At 42.1% G+C, this 27,258-nt stretch overlaps 2 protein-coding genes across 4 annotated transcripts in view; both read left to right on the top strand.

Annotated features, from left to right (window-relative positions):
* The window catches only part of LOC118299333 (lissencephaly-1 homolog), a 31,367-nt gene extending 25,578 nt beyond the window's left edge, over positions 1 to 5,789 (top strand). For both annotated transcript variants that reach the window (XM_035622947.2, XM_035622948.2), the window contains exons 9-11: positions 760 to 861; positions 967 to 1,123; positions 1,789 to 5,789. In XM_035622947.2, the coding sequence (XP_035478840.1) occupies positions 760 to 861; positions 967 to 1,123; positions 1,789 to 1,862 (333 nt within the window). In that variant the 3' untranslated portion in view covers positions 1,863 to 5,789. The remainder of the gene's footprint in view (positions 1 to 759; positions 862 to 966; positions 1,124 to 1,788) is intronic.
* A 664-nt stretch (positions 5,790 to 6,453) lies between these two features.
* On the top strand, positions 6,454 to 26,243 carry mettl16 (methyltransferase 16, N6-methyladenosin). 2 transcript variants are annotated; one of them, XM_035621797.2, is made up of 10 exons: positions 6,454 to 6,615; positions 6,965 to 7,102; positions 14,771 to 14,958; positions 16,268 to 16,408; positions 17,240 to 17,355; positions 17,537 to 17,679; positions 20,510 to 20,579; positions 21,627 to 21,716; positions 24,833 to 25,006; positions 25,259 to 26,243. In XM_035621797.2, exons 2-10 carry the CDS (start codon positions 6,975 to 6,977, stop codon positions 25,898 to 25,900), a joined length of 1,692 nt encoding a protein of 563 aa, XP_035477690.1. In that variant the 5' UTR covers positions 6,454 to 6,615; positions 6,965 to 6,974; the 3' UTR covers positions 25,901 to 26,243. The 2 variants fall into 2 exon arrangements, with proteins under 2 accessions (XP_035477690.1, XP_035477691.1); XM_035621798.2 differs by lacking the exon at positions 6,454 to 6,615 and adding an exon at positions 6,684 to 6,821.
* The last annotated feature ends 1,015 nt before the right edge of the window (positions 26,244 to 27,258 follow it).

The following is a 27,258-nucleotide window of genomic DNA, read 5'->3' as shown; positions in this document are numbered from 1 at the left end:
TCAGACTGACGACTAAGTGAACAGAGCGACTCGTAAAAACAAACAATCTCAGTATGGCCCAGAGTCAGCCCACACTCCCTCCTCATGCCTTGTGACCTTGTGTATCCAATTGTAGCTTGATCAAATTAAAGCAATATTTCCCCTGCAGCAGTTATCACATTCTAACCTGTGTTTAAAACGGCAACTAACAATATTTTATATTTACTGATTGATCTATTGATTGATTAATTCAACATAAGAATAAGACATAAGAAATGTGACACATTGACACATTCCACACAAACCCACTTATTTAACATGATTTATTCAACCACATTGATGCATCACTCCTGCCCTTCATGTCACTGCCAGTTACCAGGACAAACCTGAAGTAACTTTTACATGTTCTCAAACTAGTTGTCTGCAACGTCAAACATTCACTCACTCTGAGGTGTTTTATTTGTGATGTTCTGCTGCTCTGCATGTTGTGGCTCGCTTACATTAAATCACAGAAACAGACCAGAGCAATGGAACACTGGTTATTGCTTAGAGACACCTGCACTGATGCAATTAAAACTGTTGTAATGATTGAGTCCCATGTGGCAGATGTGGCTTTTTAAACACTGTTGTTATTGTGTTAACAGAACTCGTGGTTAATGTAGCAGTTTATGAGTGTTTTAAAATCATTGTTTCATCATCACTGTTTCCCCTTAGTGACCGAATACGGGAGGATTAAAATGTGCTTGAACATTTTTTTTTTCACTCTTTGTTCCTAACCAGACCAAGAAGAGTGGTAAGCCAGGCCCCTTCCTGCTGTCTGGCTCCAGAGACAAAACCATCAAGATGTGGGATGTTAGCATTGGCATGTGCCTTATGACACTGGTGAGGACCATCTTAAGCTAATAGCCTTTTTTTTATGTGTTTATTCAAGAGTCGGATGAATTGGGTTGCCACCGGTGTCTAAAGCAGCATCCGTCTGTCTCACAGGTTGGCCATGACAACTGGGTACGTGGGATCCTCTTCCACCCTGGAGGCAAGTTCATTGTGTCCTGTGCAGACGACAAAACCCTAAGGATCTGGGACTACAAGAACAAGCGTTGCATGAAAACCCTGGGTGCCCACGAACACTTTGTTACCTCTCTGGGTAAGCAGCTCTTCACTTCACCCTCCGAAAAACAAGCTTTCAACCTTTTCATTGTTGACCGGTCGCTCTTGAGGTGCAGCACGAAAAACTCAGTGGATTTTGGAGCCAAACTCTGAAATATGTGCTTTAGAGACGAAGCCCAACTGCTCCAGCAGCAGTGTGTTGAGCGTCCTGAGGGCTGCTGGCAGCCGGGGTGTAGGATTCTCCTGCCTCCGCCCCACGAATCTGCAGCTTTTCAGCACATCAAGGATGGAGAATTCTCTTTAGGAGGTTGATGATGTGGAGCTGAATGTTGGATCAGGTTTTTTAAATTTATTAATGTGTAGTATTGCCAGGTCACATGATATTTTGACCAGTTCTAACATTTCATTAATTCAAAAAGAATCACTTTGTCTGTGCAGCCTGAACAGCTGTCAGCCGTGATACTGAACAGCTGGCCGTGTCTGAGACAGGCCAGTGTACCACACTTGTGCTTGTCTACTGATTATTTAATAATCTATCTTTATTTTTATGTATCCTGAATCTACACTACTGCCTTCCCCCTGAGCTCCAGTCAGAGGCCTGTTGAATTAACGCAGTACAAATCAGCAGTGGTGTTGTATTAGTTTCTCAGTTTATTCCCTCTGTTGTGTTTTGTTCTGATGATCTTTTCGTTTCTCCTGCAGATTTCCACAAGGCTGCTCCCTACGTCGTCACTGGGAGTGTAGATCAAACAGTAAAAGTGTGGGAGTGCCGCTGATTTGGACGTTGGAGGATTGGACCACTACCCTAATTACCCAGACGCTCTTGATCCCACCTCCCCTCCTGCAATCCCATCTTCCCTTTCATCCCACCTCCCCCCACCCCTTCACCTAACATTAAGTCATACCCTGCACATCTTCATCTCCTCCGGCTGCACTTACCATCATGGTTATTTACCCATTGCGCTCTTTGGTCCAATAACTTTTGTCCTTCTTTGTAAATTATTCCTGGATGTAGATCGAGCTATTAAATGTTACACAAAAAAGTATTCTTGCATGGTAATCCAAAATTGTATACTGTAAATTTACATAACGTTGTCTAGAAGTACCATAGGTTTAACACGTGGCTGGCCGTCTGTCACGCAGCCTTACAGACCAACCGAAAGATGTTTTTGACTGGGTGTAAAATGTAGGGCACTAAAAACCAATAATTTAAGAAATGACAGTGTCTTTATGTGTAAGATTTATTTTTGTCTATTTTTTTATTTAGGAATTTTTTCCCTGTTATTTCTCTCCTTCACTGTCGTAGTCGGTTGGTGCCTAGCTTGGTGAATCTTTCGAGAGATAAGGCAGGAAAAGCATATACGACGCGATAAGATACGATTGTCTGTGGGGCTTTGTTATTGAAATAATCTGTAGCTTTATAACGTCACTTCTCAAGTGTGCATACCATTTCTCTTCATGTGGAACTAGGTAATATTTTAATGGCTGTATATACGAATGTTTCAAACTGTTGTCCTTGGACCTCGGGGGTTTAAAAACAGCTTTGTACTCTTGTCATGTTGGCACATGAACCACTGCTAGGCTTTAGATAAATTATCCCATTAAATGAATCTGCAGCGAAGAATAAAAAGTTGAAATGTTTCAAGTGGCTTTGTGAATAACCACACCAAGGTTTTTTTACAAGAAGCCCAATGTAGCAAGCAGGTTTGTTTGGCTCTGGTTGTGAACGCCCTGGGTCACAGCAGCGCCTGAGCAGAGTTAAGGGATTACACCTGTTTAATCTCTAGCACTTGACGAAGACCTTGGGTGTGTCTCCCTTTACGAGAAGATTTCCTTTGACCTTGCATGTCAGACTTTTAACAGACTAAACTCTCTGTCCACTTGTAGTCCCCTGACTGGTCAGCGTTGGTGGGGATTAATGTACCATAGGAATTATGTCAAATCAGTGGACACTCAGTTGACGCATGGTGCATCTGAAAGACTTGTGTGAAACAAAGCTGAAGGCATGACGAGGAGTCAAAGTGAGCCCCCTGGGTTTAATATCTGGGATGTGCAAAGATCTTAAATATCTGAGGGTTAAAATATAGGTTCTGCATAATAAAAATGGTTTTGAGTGAAGAAAAAAAAAGTTTTCTGTGAAAATATGAATTGTAAATTTAGCTTGTTATTGAGAGATTTGGAAAATTTTGTATCATTGTAAAGGATTAGCTGGATGGGAATGTAGAGTTAGTGAGGGCGCGCTAGCAGCTAGAGTCTGTTGTCTCGAGAGGAGTATGATGTTGAAGTTGGGTTTATTGTGACGAGCTCCTCGATGAAAAGAGGTGGTGCAGCTCCTGGATTGGATAATGGAGGAGAATGCCAAAGCCTGAGCAGCGAGGATCTCTGCAGACAAACCCCACTGACCAATTCAGACGTATGCAAACGTCTTCCTCAAATGTGGCTTTCCTCAAATGTTGGGTTTTTGATCTTTTGCGGAGCTCTAACTAAAATGAAAGATGGGGGGGAGGGGGGGGCAGGCAATGCTGTTGAAACAACCATTCCACTCCCCTGGGAAGAAAATGAACCATCATGCTTGTGACTGTAGTTGGCAAGGTGATTGGTTAATCTTGCACATCCCTGTTTTCACCAAATCTTTGGTCATTTTAATAATGGCCAAAGACGACATTGAAATTTAATGATGTTGATGAATGCATAAACCTATAATTTCTGATTTAGCCTTTTCCATTCCAATGCAGTTCTTGGCTAATAAAGAATTCCACTGCTTAACTCATCATATCTTAGCTTCTTTTGCCAAGTTTTCCTCTTCCTGTTTGTACTGGATGTGGTGATCTGATGCTCAAGCTCCTAATCTTGGCTACTGTGAGCCTCATGTGACCTGTTGATGTAGCACTGCTGCATGTAGACCTGCACCAGCAGCAGAGCTGTCAGAACACTGAACTTTAACTAGACACATGAATACTGGAGCCTTTTCATAAGAGACTTATTAATTGGGTTGAATAAAGAAGTGTATCTGAATTAGTCTTGACATTTTAGGAAATATGCTTATAACTTTTTTTCTGTGAAGAGTTAGATGTTTGAACCGTAAATATGAAGCATACAGCTAAACCCTAATCAAACATGTCTTATGGGGGAATATGTGCTGCATTATTTCTCAACTGAAACCAGTAACTTGCTGGGATCTCCATTGCCTAGCAACAAAGCTGCAAATACAGTATAATTTAAGTGAATTAAATTCCTTTTTTGTGGAATAAGAATTTTCCAAGTAAAATTCTTATTCCACAGTAAGAATTTTATTGGGTAGATTTGGGGTGACTTATAATCTTTGGGTCTTTATTCAATGAACTATATGAGACATGTCTTCAAGTTGTGCTGAAAATGCAGATACATTATTATAAAGTTTAAGTTGGTAAACCAGAAGCTGTTCACACAACCACTTGTGTTGGGGTAATGCTGCATTCAGGCACCGTCCGAAAAATGGGAGGAACAGGGAATACACTGGTTTTTTTAAAAACAGAGTTTGAACGTGCTCCCTCCAGCCACTGGGCAACTCAGAATTGATGCCTAAACAATTGGACGTGAATATGCAGCATGTTTTTCAGTAACTGTCTGGAGTCCCTCTGGTTGCCGGGATCGTAGTTTCAATATGTTTACAGTCTCTATGCTAAGCTAAGCTAACCCCCTGCAGACATGAGAGTGGTATCCATCTTCTCGGCCAGAAAGTGGACCGGCTTATTCCTCAAAATGTCAAACTGTTCCTTTGACAACACCGAGTCCATAGTTGAGTTCAGACAGCTCTGTTCACTGGTCATCGAAAGGCTGGTTTTGTTGTGTGTGATGCTAAATGAAGGAGGTGTACCACCTCCATCTTCTGTAAATGCAATGGGGATTGTGGCAGACTAGGATGTTCCAAAAGAGAAGCCCTCTCTTTCAGGGAATATTACTGATGTCTGCCGTTGGTGTGTGCCCCTTCCCTGCCCCCCTCCTTAAAATACGTTTTTTTTTTGTACAAGCTGTTTTCTCATAGGTGGAGAAGCAGCATATTTTGTAGTCCCATTTGACATGGCTCATGAAGATGCCAATGTGTTAAATGTTCTAGCTCAAGCCAAAAATGGAGACATTTGTCAGTACAATCTGGTTTATCTCGAGAAGTCTGCCTCCCTTCTGTTGGTTGTGACCAACGTTTGAAAAATTATGCTCGTCTCCTCAGGAACACGCTATGACATGCCAGACCATAAAATGTAAATTTAAAAAAAAAAGTTTACCTTCCTTGGTTTTACTCAAGGAAGGCGGTTAATTTAAGGTCAGGACGACGTGTGTTCTGCTTCTTTTGTAAGAAAAGGTAGATGAAAGCGACAACGCAGCTGCTGGTGTTGTATGCCGGTTGGTGCGCCCTGTTGAAGAAAATCCCCCTTTTGCCATTCGCAGGTCCCAAGCAATCCCTGTGCTGCTCTGGTCTGGTGTATGTAGCGACTGACAGATAGGTTGTGACAGTCTGTAGGTCATTTCCTCCGACCTCAGGTCCACCTGTCCTCTGTCACGTGTCTGTGAACCACACCTGAGGGCTTCAGACTGCACAACAAGCTCCTACAGGAGAGCTCATGATGTTTTTTCGCCACTATGGTCTCACTCTTCACTCAGCAAACTGTTAACAATATACCTGGATGTCATTATTGTTTGCAATATAATAAAAGAAGTCAAATCTGCATTTGTGTTTCCTCCTCACTTGTTTTGAGCTGCCTGGTATTACACTGAGGAGCAGGGTATTTTAAATATTTCGACAAATGTGAATTTACTTTGAATTTAGCTTCTGAGTCACAGTTCATCATAGGTTGGGTCGATGAAAATGATGAATCACAATTATTTCAAGTGAAATCATAACGTTTTTAATGAAATATTAAATAAATGAATGAGGATGAACAGTTGACCCAGAAGCAGTTTTTTTTCTCAAAACTTCATGGATAAAATATATTTTCATTCTCTACTAATATACAGATTAAGATATAGTCAAAGTTTAAATCGTAATATCGGGCTATAAAATAAAAAAAATAAGGACAAGACCAGTAAACCAAAAAGTGACAATTTTTAAAATGTGCAATTGTAATAATTCTTAAGTCGTTTTTTTTTTTAATTTGGTGAGTTGAACAAATGGGAGTCTTGAAGGGAAATAGTAAACATGGATATTTTCTTAGGAAATACCAATAAATAATAAAATTAATATTTGCGTTTTTTAAATCAAAATATATATAAATAAAAGAGAAGGGTGTGATTTTGTTTGTTGTTACATTAAATCAAAAGGTTAAATTTGACAAACTGAAACGTGACATGGCAACCGCGTTTTTTCATGACGTAAATTACGTAGAGTGGTGACGTCGAGGTCATCCAGGAAGAGAGTTGTCGAGAGTGGGAAACGTTGTGCCAACGTCAGTTGTGTGTGAGGGGTTTCTCCACAGTTTCTTTTTGTCTACGAGGTCAACGCCGGCAGCGAAACAATAACAGGCGTCGACAAAACAAGACAAAGCTCCAGTAAAGGTGAGCGCCGAGCGGCGGTGGCTACGTGTTAGCTTCCAGAGTTAGCTTAACTACACCGAACCAACTCCGCTTGAATCCGGTTGTTGAGAAGCGAAGTATTCGTTTACGTCTTGCACGTGACGTAAAGTAACGGTTGACGTAAAGTAACGGTTGACGTAAAGTAACTGTTGACGTGTTGCTGGAAGAACAGCACGTGCTCCGTGGTGGTGGGTGTTTAATGTTTATGTTCTCGATTCAAATGTCGGTTTATTGTGCCAACGTTTAACTTTTGTACTAATAACCCGTTGTTCTTGTTCACATGTCTCTGTCCCTCCAAACTCACACTCGAACATGTGTTTTTTTCATCCAGGGCTCTGAACATGGCTCTGAACAAGTCCATGCATCCTAGGAACCGGTACAAAGACCGACCACCGGACTTCGCCTACCTGGCCTCCAAGTACCCTGACTTCCTGCTGCATGTGCACACCAGCCTCTCGGGACGACCCGTGTAAGTACCTGAGACTGCTCTGACTGTGTTTAAGTACATGAGACTGTGTTTAAGTACATGAGACTGTTCTGACTGTGTTTAAGTACATGAGACTGTTCTGACTGTGTTTAAGTACATGAGACTGTGTTTAAGTACATGAGACTGTTCTGACTGTGTTTAAGTACATGAGACTGCTCTGACTGTGTTTAAGTACATGAGACTGTGTTTAAGTACATGAGACTGTTCTGACTGTGTTTAAGTACATGAGACTGTTCTGACTGTGTTTAAGTACATGAGTCTGCTCTGACTGGGTTTAAGTACATGAGTCTGCTCTGACTGGGTTTAAGTACATGAGTCTGCTCTGACTGTGTATAAGTACATGAGTCTGCTCTGACTGGGTTTAAGTACATGAGTCTGCTCTGACTGTGTATAAGTACATGAGTCTGCTCTGACTGTGTTTACATACATGAGTCTGCTCTGACTGTGTTTACATACATGAGTCTGCTCTGACTGTCTGTAAGTACCTGAGACTGCTCTGACTGTGTACAAGTACATGAGTCTGCTCTGACTGTGTATAAGTACATGAGTCTGTTCTGACTGTGTTTAAGTACCTGAGACTGTTCTGATTGTGTTTAAGTACCTGAGACTGTTCTGACTGTGTTTAAGTACATCAGTCTGCTCTGACTGTGTATAAGTACATGAGACTGCTCTGACTGTGTATAAGTACATGAGTCTGCTCTGACTGTGTTTATGTACCTGAGACTGCTCTGACTGCGTGTTCTGTACTGCACCGCAACTTATTGAGTTTTCCCTCCTCGATTGCAAACTTGTCATGTGATCACCCTACAGCTCTGGTCCCTTCCGCCTCTATTTGAAACTCTTTTGTCAAATGTCAAACTAAAAAGCAACAAACATGCCCTTGCTCTGGTGGCACGTTTCCGTTCTGGGTGAAATGCTGCTGCTGTTTTACTGGCTTGTGTCGCTCCACACAGTCATATACCACTTCTCACAGGAATATACCGATCCTCGCCGGCATATGCCACAAACTACTACTATTTTGTTCACCCCCATTTGATTCAATGAAGGCAGGCTGAATAATAGAAATATATTTCTGTATGACACAGCTCTTCCTTGTAGTGATGTTTCATTCAAGTCTCACTGCTGGACATTCATCGGGCAAATGTTTTTTGATAAATGAGAAATCCATCTTAAGTCGGGAGTGGCCATGTTTTTTTTTTTTCCAAATTACATTCCCTACATGCAACATGAAGGGAGGGAAAATACTATTTAGTTATTTAATATATGGAAACATTGATATAGTGAATGCCTATGGAATTGTTGTAATGTGTTTTTTCATTGATTATGAAGGGGTTTTCTTTATTATTGATTCTTTACTTGCAAAATTAATGTAGGTTACATTAATGATAGTTATTTACTATACACAGTATTTTCAATCCTTGTATAATATTGGAGGTTGATATTTAGTATTGATGCCTTTGTGTTGCATGAGGGGGATGTGATTGGTTGAAACCCCACAGCCTCTCCCGACTGAACATGGCATCTCATTGTCAAAAAAAAACATTTCCCTGTTGAATGTCTCGCACCATAGATTCCAACGTTTTAGGATGAGATGTTCAGGTGTCCACATACTTCTGGCTATATGACTAATGTATATATGCTGTGCTTATCGAAGCAGTTTATTTAAATACCTTTTCACCAATAAACCAGCCTGACTCAGTCAGACCCTGAGGATCCCAACATCAAGAGTTTTTTTTCCAAGTCCCTCCATTCTCTGTGAAGTCTCTCTAATGAAGAAAGAGAACAGCAAACAAAGTATTTATGAGAGATCTTTTAAATTGAATCCCAATTTTAAAAATGGCTTAGCATGTCAATCAAAATCTGAACAGTAAGCTCCCACCTGGCACTTAGTCTGGACACAAATTGCGGGTGTGTATGTGTGCGTGTGCGCGCGAGCGAGCAAGAGATACTGCTGAGAAATCATGATGTGAAAAAGTCCAGGCAGGAGAACAAAGGACGAATATGTCTGGTGGGATTCGAAGCATTGACGTCAGACAGTGTGAGATCGTGATTACTGCTTCAGTGGGAAAGAATCGTGAACTAAATCAGCACAAATGTTCTGTCCAGTGTAGTTGGTGAGACACCTCTCTCTCTTTCATGCAATCGAATAAAGTTTTTTCTTTTCTACTTCAAACCTTTTGACAAACAAATGCCTCATAAAGGAAAAGTGTAGATGAGCTGGAGGATGATATTTAAATACATGTGTGAACTTGTCTCAGTCTTTCGACATTATATTATAACAAATATTTGTTTTTTGGACTAAACAAGACATTGGTTGCCATCGTCTAATGCTCCAGCATTTTGTAATGGACATTTCTTATGGACATTAATTGATAAGTTGAGATGATGAATAACTACTGATTCATCAATAATGAAAATAACCATTTGTAGTAATATAATTAAACTTGAGAAAATGTAGCTCTGGATTGGATGAATGGATGTATAGATTGATGGATGCATGGATGGAGGTGTTATTAATGTAATTAAAATGCCATTATTGGTTATTGATATCCATCTTTACATGCTTTCTAATGTGATAGATATGCTGTAATAGCAGTTAAAGCACAGGTATAACTTTTAATAAGTGAAATATTTCATTGTATGACAATAACCAGCAACTACACTGCTGTTGTATTAGACCGCTTTAGTTTTGACTAGATGTAGCGAATAAACTGCCAACTAATTGTGCAGTATATTTCCAATTTATGGTTGTGTGCTGTAACAGTTTTTATATTTAGAACTGGTTATTAAACCTCTTTGGTACCAACCAAAATGTTCTTCTGTTGTTGAGTATCAATAACTGTAAACTATCACCATCTTTGATTAGATGTTTCCATAATAATTCTGCTGGTTTATATTTTATGTAGACACTGTTCTCATGCAGCTGCTTTGTGTTTAACAATAGTAGCATTTAGTAGAATAAAAGTTTATATTCTAAATCGAAACTGGAAAATAGAAACAGTGGTTTAGAAAAAAATTCCCAAAATACACAAGCATCATCAATTTAGTCGGAAAAATGTCCAGAATATAATTTCATTTATCTTGGTTAGGTTTGATCAAGCCTTTTCTAGCAGGTTTAGTCTTTTGAAATTTAGATTTAAAAAAAAACAAACAAAGGAACCCCCAGAAAGAATGTAATGACTGACAGTTATTGTTGGACTCGTGTCTGAGGTGCGCTGGTCGTCTGTCAGGACTGACGCCGCTCTCCTCCCTCTTCGATGGCTCAGTGAGGAAATCACTTGTTATTTTCAGTGTTATGCAGATGAATGCAGAAATGGTGTCACTGTGGCGAGTCTCAACATCTGTGTGCTACTGTGAACATATGAGTGTGGGCTGATGCTTTGTGGTTGCGATGTGTGGCCCGTCAGTCATATCACGGCGGGACGAACGTCTGTTTCCGTCTGCGGTTCCCTGACAGACAAACTGACAACAGATAATGGGTTGGTAGTGTTTGGACTAGAGTTCCAATGTGGAAACTGAAAATAAGAATTTGGATACTATTTGAAGACAAAGAAAACTGAAAAGAGTCAGCAGTGAAGCAGGCGGCATGATCTCCACGCACAAAGTACTTTATTAGGAACACCGTACTAATACTGGGCCGTAAAACAGCCTCAATTCTTCTTGGTATAGATTCCAAACATTTGCTGTAGCCAATAGTCATCACTTTTTTTGCGTTGCAACATGTTTTGGCATCTGAGAAGAAATTCTGACACTGGATACTTTCCCTGTCTCTTAAAGATTTGTCCAGAAATAGTTTAAGCCACCATTAAATAAAATGTTGTGCATTGATCAGACATTGAGGCAGGACATGACGATAACTCTGCTGCAGAGTGTTTTTGTTTACAGTCATGAACAGGCTCGATTGCTCACTGAATTATTTTTCCTTCTGTATTCTCACATGGGCCGACTGACATTTTCAAGAAATTTTACTAGATGGCTGACAGGAAAAGTTCCGAAAGATGTGCGGAACAACATTTGTGCCATTTTCAGCTGTGGCCCCTCTGTAAAACAGGAGTACAGTTGCCAGTTCCTTGTTTTTGCGTACCACACGAACGGATGCTCAGGATTTGTGTCTTACGTTGTGTGTGGTATCAGCTGTTTCTTAACAGTCTGCAGAAATCTGGCTCTTCTTCCCCGTCAGTCTGTCATTCCATCAGCGGAGGGATTAGCATGGTTTTGTATTTCCCAATGAATTCATCTCCCAGGTTTTTAAGTATTTAAGCAGCGAGTTTGGGGATAAGAGTAATCTTGGGGAGACACTCACTCACTCCTCGGGGGGAGATGCGTCTCCCCTCATTTAGGAGTCGTAAGTGGAGAGGACTGATAGCAGTGGGCAGAGTCAAGCTCAGACCAAAAGCAGCTGGAGAAGTGGATGTGATTTGGAATTGAAATGAGGAAAAGATAAACCCCAAATAGTCTGAGTGTGGGTTTGTTTCAGTTTTTGGGGGAAGGAGAAGAGGGGCTCAGATTGGGGGGATTGGGAGGCATGAATGGGTATTAAAAATGCAACATCCCTTGTGACATTTAATTTGGCAGTCATATTTTTTATGGGCTGGGAGACGAGCATGTGTGGAAGAGCTTTCACTTCCGCAATTGAGGAAATGTTACATTTTCACATCATGCAAAATTTCACAAAATAAACTGGGCGATATTCAAAGTCAATTCATCTTATTTATGTTGAGTTCTAAGTGAAAGAAAAATGCCTGACGAGAGAGAAGTTGATGCTAATCAGCACAATTTTCTTTTCTCCAGCCCATTAATAGTGAGGTGGATGTACCTTGAAGGTCACCTCTGTGTGTGTGTGTGTGTGTGTGTGTGTGTGTGTGTGTGTGTGTGTGTGTGTGTGTGTGTGTGTGTGTGTGTGTGTGTGTGTGTGTGTGTGTGTGTGTGTGTGTGTGTGTGTGTGTGTGTGTGTGTGTGTGTGTGTGTGTGTGTGTGTGTGTGTGTGTGGAGATCATGTAACATGGAGGTGAGTGTGAGCTGTTTGTCTCAGCAGTAAACTTCCCTCTGGTTTAATGATGTCGTTCTCTTCATCCCTCTGAACCTGAGCCAAGGACGTTTCTGCTACTCAGCATTCAGTCTTTTTCTTTCTTTTTTTCTTCTCGTGCACAGTCTCACTCTAAACCTCTATCTGCTCCCTTTCACCTGGTCCACACAAGCTGGAATCAAGTTTTCAAATCCTGATCTTTTCCTCATCATCACAGTACACAATCATCTCATTACAACTTTTGCACTCCCGTTTGTCCCACACGGTTTCCCGTCGGTCACGTTGATGTCGTATGCACGCAGCGTGCGGTGCACCTACGTGGCAGCACAGACGTAAAATAGCGGGCACTCTCACGCTACGTCTGGTATCAGCCATTGCTCCAGCGTGGCCGGATTTGCGTGCTCTCTTCATCTGTTCAGTAGGTGGGGTTGCCATGGAGACGTTCGCAGTGCTGCTGATGGGAGTGATCGGTCTGTGTTGCGCACGCGCACACACACACACACACACACACACACACACACACACACACACACACACACACACACACACACACACACACTACCGTACGCACACAGCCATCAGGGACTAAAAATAGAGGGCTGGCCTGAGCAGCCCTGCCTCTCTGAATATTGATCGTTATCTAATGATGCCTCTGAGGAGAAATGAGAGAGGGCAGAATATCTGAGAGCTGGACAGATGTGGGAGTCTGGCTTTTATTTTGGGAAAAGTGAGTGAATGTTATGCTGATGTATCACTTCTGCCTCAATCTGAATTTACCCTGAAGATGAGGCTTCAGGTTCTTCTCTGGTTTGTCTTTTTGTAAACACGTTGAACGTCCTCGGAGGAGCTAGGTGTTAGTTTTTCTCTAAGGTCACACTCCTTCAGCAGCTGATGAAACTGGACCATTAACCTAATATGTTCATTAGGTGATAAGACACTTGGTAAGATTAATATCGGACTCTGCAGGTAAATCACTTCTCATTTGTATCTGTCTCACACCTGGCTGGAGGAAGGTCGTTTGTCTTTGTGAAAACCCCTGAGGGCCTCATGTGATCACTTGACGAAATGTATTTAAGGATATGTAGCGATAAGCATTATATGATCATAATATCAACTGAAAATTTAAAGGTGTTTATTAATTAAATTTAGATTTTTGACATGTGATAAAACAAGGTCTCAAGAAAAGGCAAAAGCACATGCTGCCTCAGGGCTTCTGCATTATTGTTTCTCTCATTGTGCTGCAGTCGTGCATATTGCCAGGCAAAATTGGAATGATTCAATTGACACAATGCAGTTGTCGCACAGACGACCTGGGCTCCTCTGGCAGAGGCCTGTTTCTGTTTTCTGTCTAAATCACCCTGACAGAGACAAACCTTTTCAAGGCTACATCTATATTACTTCCTCATTATGGCGTTGTAGTATGGACATGCAAAATCTGAGATGTTTGGGAACAATTATTCAGTAACCCGCATTTGCTTCCTGATTGTTTTTTAATCGGCCACGATTCGACAACCAGCAGTGAAGGCAAAACATTGTAGTCACATACGGTCAGTAACAGTTCCACCTTGTCGTCCCCGTCGTTGTTTCTCATTAGTAGTATTGACTGCACCTAAAGGCGGCCGGCTGCAGAAAGTATAGAGTCATTCTATTCATTACAAGCACCTGGAGTGAAGGGAAATCTATAAATCAGCGGCACAAAAGTTTGTTTGATGTGATTTATCACGGAGGAGAAACTGAAACATTTCACCTGTTTGTGTGTAATTGATTTGTGAAGGAAACAGTGTCACAGTGAAAACAATGACAAAATCAGAGGAGGACTGCTTTAGCCCTCAGAGTTGTCACAAAATGTTTTTTTTTTCTTTCCGTTTTTTCCCCCACTCGAATATGTTCACACCAAACTTGTGTGGTGCCAGACTCTCCCGTCACCAGGACGCGTCTAATTGCATCTGCCAAGGTGCGAAAGTGCTCAGCGAAGCTTTAATTACACCGATCACACCCACACTCGTTCTGTCTGCCGCACTCGTGCCCGCTCGTGTGACAGCTGAAATCATTAAACACGTCCACAGGAAAAGACGGGGGAGCCGAATGAGAACTGGGAATATATTCAAGTGGCGGGTCTTAGTGCTGAAGAAAATGTGAATTCCATTGTCATTGGAGGGGATTGTGAACTGATGGGCTGCTTATCCACCAGTGTCTTGTGTGTGTGTGTTAGTGCATGTGTGTTTGTGGAATAATTGGGTTTGGTGCAGGGAGCAGAAGTGCTGTTTTAATAGCAGTTTGATTAATTGCTGGTAAAAAATGAGGATCAGCAAGTCACTAAATTTAATTTGAAATCATCTTTTAAAGGAAAAAGTGGGTTTTTGTCCGACCTCGACTTTAATTTTTCTAGTTTTTTACTAGACCACATTCCTATCAGAATAGAAACAAATATTACGTTTTCGGTAGTTACAGTGTTATTATAACAGATAAAATAACAGCTTAAATTAAAAAATAGTTTCCTTTTAACCAACCAGATACATTTTAGATTAAATTTAAAGTATAACTCCGATCCAAAAATACTCTTTGTTCCTGTTGCATTCATATGTTTGCATGAACTCATTCTGCCATGTTTGTTTCTCCGCTAGTGTGAATTTCAAAGAGCCGGAGGCGGTCCGAGCGCTGACCTGCACCCTGCTAAAGGAAGACTTTGGTTTGACCATCGAGATCCCTCTGGAGCGCCTCATACCCACTGTCCCCCTGCGCCTCAACTACATCCACTGGGTGGAGGACCTAATCGACGGCCAGAAGCAGCTACGCAGGGGCATCGACATCGGTACCACCTCCACTTCTGTTTGTGTCCTCTGCTTTACATGTGCCATCTCACTGTGAACAGTGTGTGTGATAGGTATCACTTACATCATCATGTGGTAAGGATGCTCTAAATGAGCCAAGCTGACAAGGGATTTCCCAAACTCTTCAAGTCTACAAGACAATTTACTGAGGCCCCTTTACATGTTTAGGTTTTACTTTTTCAGCCCGACCTGCAAGTTATGTTTTCATTCATTCACATTTAGATTTTTGTTCTCTATTCTGTTGTGTTAATCATTATTTATTTATTTCCAGCTAGGCTGCAAAATCACTTTTCATTTATCAAGCTGTCTAAATGCACAACTTACTTTAAAATTGCACTGATTTAGGATTGTAATCCTACGTAACGACATTACCAGACTCTTAACGGATAGTTTTCAAAACAGTATGAAATTCAACGTGGCAGCAATTAAAAAAAAAATTCTTTCTTAGTCCTTAACAAATCTTGGGGCCCCTTTAAATACTGTGGCAAAAACAAACAGCATGTCTCATCTTCAAGGGGAAAGTCTTCATTCTTCAGGATTTTGATCTCATGTAGAAGCTTCACTTACATACACATGTAGATAAAAGAAAAAGGAGAAGAAAATGCAAAAGAAAATATGGAGAGTGCAGGTGATTGGCGTGGAGTTGATATGAGTTGTGGACCCCTGGTGTTGTTTGTTCTGGATGTGGGTACGAGCTGCTCAGATCCATACACACCAAATGTCAGCTGGTGCCTCCAGCTGGTAAAGATGAGCCCAGTCACCGCCAATGTTCCCAGTATGTACCAGCCAAATCCCTTTCCACAGTGTCACAGCTTGGTTGCTGTTCTGTCTTCCAGACAAAAGGGGTTGTGTGTGTGTGTGCGTGTCTGCGTGTGCGTGATTGCGTGTCTACTCTGTAGGGCCTCAGGTCACTGATTGGTGACCCTGAATCTTTCTGTTAGCAGATTGAAGCTGTCTTCTCCCTGAAGGATCACCTTCACTAACGGATGTGACCTCTCTCTCAGCCTCGACTGAATTAAGCAGCTTCGTTTCTTTTGTAAATGTGAATGATTCAATAAAAGCTACTATGACTGACATGTATCGACCATTATGGTCAGTTTAAAGATCAGGTTGTTAGAAACGCACCATCACACGTTCTGGGACTAGCTTCCCTTCGTATACTCATTTACTTAAAACAGCATCCCAGAGGTTTTCTATACTGATCACTGGGTCATAACCATTACTCATTGTGACTCTATACATCACTGTCACGCTGCCAGAAGTGTGATTGTGTGTCGTGTTTGTCCTCAGGCACTGGGGCGTCGTGTATTTACCCCTTGCTGGGAGCCACAATGAACGGCTGGTATTTTCTCGCCACAGAGGTGGACGACATCTGTTTTGACTACGCAACGAAAAACGTGGAACAGAACAATCTGTCTGACCTCATCAAAGGTAAATATTGTCTGCTCATCCTGAAGGAGGTAAAACAGCAAAAAATCCTGACTAGTGAATTTTTAAATAGTTCTATTGCCCATGCAATCTGTAACCGTTAGATCGACCACAAATCAATTTATTTGCTGCCTCAGACTGGACAGTGTCAATTTTTAGATATTTCAAGTTGTACTTTTATGGTATTGTAGTGCTGCAGTGTGAATAGAAAGCAGAGGTATGTCATCAGTCAACTGATGCCACCATTCTGCGCTGCATTCTCTCAGGCTTTGAGATTCAGCAAAACCAGAAAAACAAAAAATTTACCAGAATTTCAGGAACAGTTGCAAAATATAATGCATACGAAATTTGCACTTACATCCACTTTTCACATCTTGCTTACATTTTTTCTCCCCCATCTTGGGCAAGTGTAAAAAACAAAACAGTTTGATTTCCCAGTTCAAATTGACATAAAATCAGGGGGATGGAAATCTGCCTTGTGTTGCATCATACAAGGCCTCTTTTCCTGTCTTTTCTTTGTTGCGTGTTTGTAAATGTGGATTGTTAGCAAACATCAAATTGTAATATCTGAAATTTGACATTTGGTCAGAAATGTAATGTCTTTGATCATCAGAGCCTAACATTTCCATCATGACAGTGCCACACAGCTGATGTAGGACCACTGTTACGGATTGACTGCCCAAGATTTCACCACATTTATGTCATGAGTGAAAAATTGTGGGACAGCCCAAACTCTCACAGTTCATTTTGGCATTTTGCTGTCACGATTAACAAAATCGTACAACTCAAATATCCTCTTCTCATCCAAGTTCTTTTCTTTTCTCCGTTCCCCAGTTGTCAAAGTTCCCCAGAAAACTTTACTGATGGACGCCTTGAAAGAAGAGACCGAGATCATATACGACTTTTGCATGTGCAACCCTCCGTTCTTTGCGAACCAGCTAGAAGCAAAGGTAGGTATTGATCCCCTACCAAACTGCTCAATTTGTTTGTATCTTTAACAGTTAAATTCTACGTTTCTCTCATGGAGAGTAAACGCAACGCCGACTAGGGCGGCACGAAAATGACCCACGGCAGTGACTACTTCTAATAGGATTTTATCTTAATCTCTCTCTGTCTTGTTGCTATCTGCAGGGGGTCAACTCCAGGAACTCGCGGCGACCTCCTCCCAGTTCAGTGAACACAGGCGGGGTGACGGAGATCATGGCGGAAGGCGGGGAACTGGAGTTTGTCAAGAGGATCATCCACGACAGTCTGCAGCTCAAGAAACGCCTGCGGTGAGGAAAAGAGCAGGACGTTTACCTTCAAAATTAAACCCGGCACAAACATAGTTTTTTGTCCCTGTGGCTGCAAACAAATCAAAAGCGGATTCATCAGGTCTGATCGCATACGGAAAATGTGTTCAGGACTATAAAGCCGTACACTTAGATTGTCTGATGGCTACACACGAGTGCTGTGTAGAGTAGTGCTCTTTCTGAAGAGGCTGTGAGAGGTTTAAATGGCCACTGAGAGAACCGGTGAAGAGGTTGATGGAGCTGGTACCCACAGTTGGTTTAGTGATTTTGGCACACGCTCACCCTGCACTGTATCCGGGAGCCCATAGGGAACAGCTGTGTTTGGGTGGGTGGAGGGGGGTCTCCAGCAGCCATCACTTTACCCTCCCCCTTTACCAGGCCTGTCACCAGGGCAGCGGAGTGAGACACGGGTGGAGGGAGCTGCAGAGTGGTGCTATTAAAACTAATTAGACACGCCACACCTGCTTGGACTCCTATTTTGTGTGTGTGTGTGTGTGTGTGTGTGTGTGTGTGTGTGTGTGTGTGTGTGTGTGTGTGTGTGTGTGTGTGTGTGTGTGTGTGTGTGTGTGTGTGTGTGTGTGTGTGTGTGTGTGTGTGTGTGTGTGTGTGTGTGTGTGTGTGTGTGTGTGTGTGTGTGTGTGTTTGACTTTCTATAGTTGTGAGAACCAAGTTTGGATGAAAGCATAATTGTGAAGACATGCTGGTGTGTGTGTGTGTGTGTGTGTGTGTGTGTGTGTGTGTGTGTGTGTGTGTGTGTGTGTGTGTGTGTGTGTGTGTGTGTGTGTGTGTGTGTGTGTGTGTGTGTGTGTGTGTGTGTGTGTGTGTGTGTGTGTGTGTGTGTGTGTGTGTGTGTGTGTGTGTGTGTGTGTGAGAGAAATGCTTCAGTGGAAAGACGAGCCGTCCTGAGAGGGGCTGACGTTAACACCTGCCTGCTCTGTGTAACACTCGCTCAGTGAGGAGAGGAAGTGAGGATGAACGGAGTCTCATTTAAACAGGTTTGAGGCTCGGGCCAAGCCAACCATGGCTGGCTGTCACTCCCAAAAGCATGCTGGGACACCAGAGCCACCAGGTGTCCATGGAAACACCGCCAGCTTGTCCCATTGGTCCTTTGAGACGTTCTGCCGCCACGCCCCTGCTCCTCTCTCCCTCTTGTCTCTAACCACCACAGTTCTCAGTACAACATGAATCCAAATGCCCCAAACCTCCAGTTGGAAAATTAGGAAATGCTCCCCACTTATCATGCCATTGATATGAAAATTACCGTCTCCAGTAATAAGATCATAATCACATGTCAGTGCTTCAGAAATATATGAATGCTAATGCAGCTGCACACTAATGCGATGTCTGGTGGAGGGGGGTGTTTGGGGGCTCTTCTGGGTGTTCCTCCCCACTGTGTGGAAAAGTGGGGAACATCTGTGAATATTAGAGCTGTTCAATATTTCATTGTGGCAACAGAGGCAGACATGTTGCTCTCCCCACCCCCTTCACCCCTCCAGGCGTCTTCATACCTCCCAGACCTGATTACATTTCTTTCTTACTGTCAGTCACAAGTTTAAACAGTTTTTAAAATGAAAGTGATTTTTGAGTTGGGTGTGACTGCAGCTTTGTGTAGCGAACTATGCGTTTGTTTAAGGTTTGGTTTCAAGGTGGCTTCACTAGAAATGTCATAACCTTACTGAAATTCATAGTTTCCGTGTTAGAGATCTGAAGCTTAAAGATGTGTTTGTTCTGTTTGCATCTTTAATACATAAAACAGCATATATTTTTTTTTATATATAACAGATGTTCAAATATTAACTATTATTTTTGCTTAATCTGTTGATCTTGATGGATTCGCCATTTAGTCTATAACATGTCAGGAAGTATTGAAACCAACAGTCTAAAATATTATATATAAAATATATGATTTACAGTGAAACAGAGAAAAGCAGAAAATCATTACATCTAAGAAGCAGGAGTCAGAATATACATAATTCTTACTTCAAAAAAAATTTCACAATAATTGGTCAATTAATTTTTTACATTAGTCCATTTATTGTTTAAACCATTATCATAATGTCTTTATTGAGGAGGAAAAAGAAATTACTTTTTTTTTTTTAAATAAAAACTTGCAGAGGAGGTGGAAGTACTTTTTCCAGGCCTGAGTAATGTCTGTAGTATCTTCATAACCTTCTGCCGGTACAGAGTGAAGCCTGAGAGGCAAAACACAAATATACTTAAAAGCTAAAAACAACAACAGCAGCTCAGAGCTTCTTTCATCCAGATGTTGGCAGCTGAACAGTCAGAGGAAACTGGCTGGAGAGGTTTAGTAAATCAAACGCACCTACAGAAGTGAGGGTGACTAAACAAAGATATCCCCAGTGGAACTTAACGCCTTCATCTTTGTGTTTATTTTTCCACAGTTCATATTTTTTGAAGTTGTAGGCATTGAGTAGAGACCAGATGATTTATATTTAATTCATATCTATAGTATCTACTGTGAACTGACCGGTCTTTCTTCCACACTGACTCCTGACTGATGTGTTTATCATTCCGCCATCTTGCCCCGGACTGGACTCTGCTGCTCGCTGATCAAGACTAACCTCGTCTCTTCACAGAGCTTATTGATCTGGCCTCCGCCATGGGACGACATCAAAACATCTTTTCCTCCACTTTGGACTCATGTTGTTGTTTTGTGTTTCCCTTTGTTTTTGTGTTGCTCCCTGGAGCCCACCTCAGCTCGTTTTGATCTCTGCTCGGCGATTTACACCCGGGCCGTCGGCCTCTAACGCTGTCACACACAGCTGGTTAATATGGATCTTTCTTCCTGCAGGTGGTACAGCTGCATGTTGGGGAAGAAATGCAGCCTGGCACCTTTGAAAGAAGAGCTGAGGAAACAAAGGGTGAGACCCAGAACAAAGACAAACATACACACAACTGCATCCACAACTTTCAGTGTGTCTTACAGAGCAGCCTCAGCTTTTTGGTCTCAGTTTGTTCATGCAGCAACACTCTGCTCTGTGCATGGCTTCATAACAAGGCTTGTTAAAATAATCTTTGCCTCACATGTCAAACAAACACTCTTAAGTAGTCACTGTGGAGGAAGCAGATACCCAGAGAACTAAAAAGGTCAGCTCTTTCTGATATGCCAACGAAGCAAACGAGCCATGAACGAGCTGATTTCTGTTAGCGGTGCATGACCGAATCACGCGGCGCTCTGTAGATAAAGTGCTTCAGTGTCATGAGCCTAACTAATAGCCCTGCACATGATTCCTGACCGCTGCAGATCTCTGGTCCTCTTCCAGTCACTTCCCTCACATGCTCAAAAACACAGAAAGGCTCCACACCTGCAGTTACGCCAACCTCCTCCAGAGGTTTCAGGCTGCCATCGCTGCTCATCAGAGTGAGTGCAGTGCTTGGCTAACATCCAGGGACGAGTGTGTAGCCTCATGTTTAAGTGTGTGTGTAAAAAGAAACCCAGCCCAGTTAATATTCTAATGCCTCGAACACCCATTACTTTATCTTCTCTCCAGTTTCTCTTCTAGTCTCCTTTTAAGTGATAAAAACCTGACTCAGAAACATAGCTGTTTGACCTCTGATCTTTATCAAAGCGACCCCCCTCTTCCTATTAGCTGTTCTCAGACACTTGAGTTTTCACACCACATGCACTTCTTTTTCACATCATGGATATTTACTCTTTATTTTCTCACCCAGCGAGACGTGGAGCCAAAGCTCACAAGAAAATGTCATAGTGGAATTTTTCACACCATCAGGGGTCACAAGTCAATGATTTCCTGAATGCTTTTTAGGATCAAAATTAATATAATTTGGTGATTTTGAGCTTTTGTAGATTTTTATATGGTTTTATTTTATGTTTTGTAATCTGGGTCTGCAACGATCATCCGCATGCTGGTCATTTCTGAGTCTGTTTCCCTTTTCTCGTTGCTCAGGTGCCTAAAGTGACGCACACAGAGTTCTGCCAGGGACGGACCATGCGGTGGGCGCTGGCCTGGAGTTTCTACGATGATGTCATTGTTCCGGTGAGCGTGTGCCGATTTTATTTCTGAAATTTAGAACCATTATGGTTTGTTAGGCCTTGACTCTACTTAGTACAGAAAAACTGTACCACACATCAATACCTAGAAATTAATCTCATTAGCATTTGTTATTTTGCTCTTTGAGCTGCTCCCTAAACGCTGGGGACTGTTTCCAAAACCTCCTTAATAATGAACAACCTCTGTCCCGCTCTGTCCTCTCGTCTCTCTCCAGAACATATCCTCTTTCGCCTCCTTTCCATTAGAAGCACTTATTCCATCCTCTAGGGAGAGGTTTTATGTGATTTTAACATGCTGTAGCCAGGCAACAGTTGCCATGGCACAACTGTGCACGCACGCACGCACACACACACACACACACACACACACACACACACTATACCATTGTCTTATGTGGACAGTTAGAGTTGGAGATGAATGAAAAAGCCAGAGGACTGAGAATGATTCGTCAGTGATGACAGATTGGAAAAAAACAAACAGAAGATGGTGGAGGTGGTCAGAAGGTGCAGAAGAGTGTGTGTGTGTGTGTGTGTGTGTGTGTGTGTGTGTGTGTGTGTGTGTGTGTGTGTGTGTGTGTGTGTGTGTGTGTGTGTGTGTGTGTGTGTGTGTGTGTGTGTGTGTGTGTGTGTGTGTGTGTGTGTGTGTGTGTGTGTGTGTGTGTGTGAACTCTTCAGCATAAAAGCAGTTAAGCAGAAGAATTGGCCTACATTTTCTCCTCCTCGCCTCCTCCTCCTCCACTTTCACCCATATCCACTGTCATTTACTGTGTGTGTGTGTGGTGACATGTAATTCCTTGCATGGTTGACTACCTGATTCTGCCTGCATGCATGTGCTCCTATGGTCATCTGGTGTAATGTATGTACATAGGCTTGCTCATCAATGTTAAATATAGATGATAACATATGTGACAGGCCTCCAGATGTGACCTACATAACACCCTTAATGCCCGGTCAGCCTCAAAACTGCTACTACTGACATCTCCTTTTCTTTTACTTCTCTTTCCCCCCCTCCTTCTGGTTTGAATTTTATTTTACCAGACAGGTGATAAATTGTCATAAGCTATTAAACGAGTCTTTCAAGATTCTCAAGGTTGGACTTATATATCATCTAGGTAAAATGTCTTCACATTTTTTCTCATATTCAACATACAAACAAACAAAATATGAAGTGTTTCCTGGTGAGCTGTGTAGGAGCTGATGGGAAGATTTTGTTGTCAATGATCAGGGCCAGACTTCAGGTGTTTATGTTAAGCTGACTGCACATTGACTGTACAGAGAAGACCATGTATGATTATTGAAAAAATTAAATCTCATTATATTTATTCTGGCTTCTCATGAACAATAGGGAAAAGGATGCAGAGGATGGATTTCAGGGAAGGAAAACCAGATGTAGGTGAAAAATTCGAGTGAATACAGACAAGAGGAGGATGGAGACGAGCAGAATAAAAGGACAAGTAGACAGAACAGAGTGTGAGCTGCCAGGTTTTATCTGAGCCCTGAGGCTCACACAGGCCTGTGGCAGGAGGCGGTTCAGGAGGAGGCCACGCAGGGGGGTCTGGGACTCGACAAAAAGGAAAATGGGTGTTGGGAGGAGAGGGAGTGATCAGAGTATGATTTACAGTGTTTGCCTGAAGGTTAAATTGTCATCATTTTGGTGTGTGTGTGTGTGTGTGTGTGTGTGTGTGTGTGTGTGTGTGTGTGTGTGTGTGTGTGTGTGTGTGTGTGTGTGTGTGTGTGTGTGTGTGTGTGTGTGTGTGTGTGTGTGTGTGTGTGTGTGTGTGTGTGTGTGTGTGTGTGTGTGTGTGTGTGTGTGTGTGTTTATATACCAGTGTATTAGTGCAAGAATCTGTGTCAAGGATGTTCGGTACCAGCACTCAGATTTGGCGCAATGGATTTTATTGATTTCCTTTCCCTCTGAATTAAGCTGCAGGGCTTTCAGTGTGTAGAGACAATGGGGGAGAGACGTCTGTGAGAAACGATAAGAAAATAAAAGAAGCTCAGACGAGGCGGCGTCTATTGTCAGTCCAATGATTAAATGTGTCCAACTCCTCTAAACATGTATTTTCATGGACTATAATTTAAACTAAAAATCAACATATGATTAACACTGAAAACCCTTTTTACTGGGACTGAACTATGTAGTCATATTTATGTGGATTTATTAATAATGTATTCCAGATTCATCTATTCCTCTTACAGAAAGAGCAAAACATGTAGATCAAACTATTAAAAAAAAACTACAAGGTCTTAGACCGATGCACTAAAAAGAACAAGTAATCAAAAGTCCAGGTCACCGCAGCTGAGTGAAGGTCAACGTCTGCCCCTTCCATCAGCTGTTTGTAGGTCAGTCGGCCATACTGTCTGCTCTGTCACCGCTACAGACCCCCTGCTGTCTCCCCACTCTTAGCCTGCAGTGATGCGCCGAGTGCAGCTTGAAAATATTGGCTGCAGTGGACATGTAGCGGACAACGGCTGCAGAGCTTCAGCTGCGTTCAGACACTTTTGTGTGACGACCTCCACTGCTGTGATAGCGTGACATTAGAGAGGATTAGAGATGAGGACCACTTGGCTGCAGGTTCAGGTGGAGTCCACGTGGTGTGAGCGCCCTCTGGTGGTGTATATGTTGAACATCCATCTTGAGCTCATACAACTGTTTGACCTCAGATGTTCATCCCGGCTCCAAGCATCAGATCACCACAAGAGCAATAATCTAGTTTCCTCATTCATTACGGCTTCACACAGACAATAGATTTTAAAAAATATATACTTAAAAAAAAGACGTCATTGCACGCAGTTCATTTTTTAGCAGAGCTGTACTCTGCTAGTTTAAATCTGGCTTCAATTGGTAATGAACTGCTACAAATACTTTGAACAAAAGAATTGAATTCATGCTAATGAGCTGGTGTGACGAACCTCATTGGAAAAATGCCTGAACACTCCTTAATCAGAATAAGGAGTGTTTTTCCTCTTTTTCCTACATTGATTATATCCGGCATAAACAAAAAACTTTTTGCAGTCGTAAATGAACACCACGAGAACATTGGAATTTATATTTTTATATAACTAAGCCTAACCCTATATTTCCCTCTGGTTCTACTTCAGTCTCCGCCCAGTAAGAAACGTAAACTGGAGAAGTCGCGGAAGCCCCTGTCGTTCACACTTCCAGAGGCCGGACTGAAGGAGCTGCAGGTCAAAGCCCTAGCAATCGGCTGCACAGGCTGCAGCCCCGTAGACAAGATCGCTGCTCTGTTGGAGAGGACACTCACTGACTTGAGGGTAAACCTTCCACACACACAACATGCTGTCTCAGAGTAGCATCAAAATCTGATAAACTTCAAACTCAATGATCCCTTGCTCAAACATCAGATGTAGAGTTTATTTGCAGGACTTTTGTGCCTTGTACTTTTACTGTACTGATCAATCCCCTGTATGCAGCAGAAATTAACAAATCCAATCAAATGAAGTGATCAGTTTGGTTATCAAACTTTGGTGTATCAAACTCTCAACATATAGCTTCTTGTGTGACAGGTGCTGCACAAGCGTATCCCCTGCGGTGAGGGGGAGCAGAGTCTCTTTCTGACAGCTGTGGAGAACACTTGGATCCACGGTCGACAGAAGCGCCGTGAACAGACTCGTCAGTTGCGAGAGCTTCCCAGAGCGGCGACCAGCTCTCTAACTCATGTGGTTTCACCTGCCGCTGCCATCACAACCCCGCCCTCCCAGAACCAACCTGCTTCCACACAAATCAGCCGCAAGACTCAGGGTGATCACGCTCACGATGAAACCACGTCTCCACAGGAGCCGGCAGAACAGCAGCTGGAAGAGAAGACTGGCAGTGGCTCCTCGTCAAACGTGACGAGTACAGATGAAATATGGAACATGGCCGGAAAACAAAAAGGAGACTCAAAAGATCTAAGCAGTGAAGATGTGGACTTGGAGTCTACAGGCCCAGAGGAAACGCCTGCCGTGGATGGGGAAGCGGCATCAAAGCAACCCCCGAGCCCTGGTGCCGTCAAACGCTTCCTGTTCAAGTGTATGCTCAACATGAAGCTGGACGGACACGATGTGCTGATCGAGATGCACTGGGTCGAGGGTCACAGCAAAGATCTGATGAACCAACTGTGCACTTACCTGAAAAACACGCTTTTAAAGTCTATCGCAAAGTCCTGAATGATCATTTAGAAAATAATTATGAAACGTCGAGTAAAATTTCACAAACACTATTTGAGTTTCCTCCAGTAAAGAATCACAATGACATGCCCTTTGTTCATTTGAGATTTTCTAGATTTTAGTTAACCTTTTCAGGTAGTATATACTGTACATTGGTATTTTGTCCAACATTGGAAATAAATGTAAGTTTTAAATTTTTATACTCAAGTCTAGTATTTCTGTGATGATGCAGTGTCTTTAAATGACCACAAGAGGACAGTGTTTGTGTTTCTTCTATATGGGAGAAATCCCATCTTCATCTGTTGTGAAGATTAAATCCTTTAATTGCTGCGTGAAGACATCATTTCTGAGTGACTTTGGATTTGCAGTCAGCACGCCTCAAATTTACAAACAGCCTGTGTGATTCAGGGTGTTCCTGGGAAAACTTCAGTTTTACTCTATTGTAGGTGACATTTTTATTTCCTGATCTGAGCCAATTAGAAAAGAGAGTGGTACATGTCCAGGGCTGTGTGTATCTGTGCAAATTCACTGTTGGGAGTGTCACAGGCAATTACACTGTTGGACGACATGTCCCTGGGTTATGTCTGTGTCATGTGAGAGTTTGGATGTGCGGTTGAAATGCTGCTTGAGAAGTTAAACACCTGACTTTTAGTTTTTTGTTCACATTCACACACAGGAAATGTCATTCAGTCTTTATCTCCCTGGGCCATGGCTTGAATGTATAAGAATCAACCCATGAATAAATACATTATACTTATATGTACTATAAACAATTATTGAATTATGGATCCGCCAGGAGATCTGGAGTCGTATGTTTACGTAGAAATCACCATTTATTTGTTGATTATATTTTGAACCTGAATCTGTACAGTAGCAAAAGTTGTCTAATAAATTTAGTTGAGTCAAGATTACATACATTTTCTTTTGAAATATAGCGTAGTTTTAGGTAAACAAGCAGAAAATAAAAGTAATGAATGTACTCAAGTACGGTACTTGAGTAGGAAATGTAGCCTACTTAGTTACTTTTCATAACTGCCCATGTGCTTGTAAAGTTTTTGCAATTAACTCCACATGAAACCTTTTCTGGTCACTGGATAAAAGTTGTGAAAGGTTATGAAAAAATGATGCAAAGTGCAAAGAATGCAAGTCAACACGAGGAGCACCGTGTTCACTCAGATCACTGATCTGATTCGGCTTTGTCTTTGTGTCCACATCGTGAGAGGAGTCTGGATGCAGTAGAGAGGTATAGTACAATACAGAACGTGAACACAAAACAATAGCGCGTCTCCACGTGCGCCAATCACAGCCTTTGTTATTCTTCTTCGCAATGATTGGCGGTTGAACAGAACATCGTGTAC

The sequence above is a fragment of the Scophthalmus maximus genome, chromosome 11 (genome assembly GCF_022379125.1).
Source record: "Scophthalmus maximus strain ysfricsl-2021 chromosome 11, ASM2237912v1, whole genome shotgun sequence".
NCBI lineage: Eukaryota > Metazoa > Chordata > Actinopteri > Pleuronectiformes > Scophthalmidae > Scophthalmus > Scophthalmus maximus.
This window is presented reverse-complemented; position numbering and strand designations above follow the sequence as displayed.

Bases quoted from the DNA above. Each gene is read 5' to 3' on its own strand.
- mettl16 (XM_035621797.2), top strand. From the start codon at position 6,975: ATGGCTCTGAACAAGTCCATGCATCCTAGGAACCGGTACAAAGACCGA. The intron at 16,409-17,239 runs GTAAATATTGTC...TCCGTTCCCCAG, and splicing joins TCTGTCTGACCTCATCAAAG to TTGTCAAAGTTCCCCAGAAA. The intron at 25,007-25,258 runs GTAAACCTTCCA...CTTGTGTGACAG, and splicing joins GGACACTCACTGACTTGAGG to GTGCTGCACAAGCGTATCCC.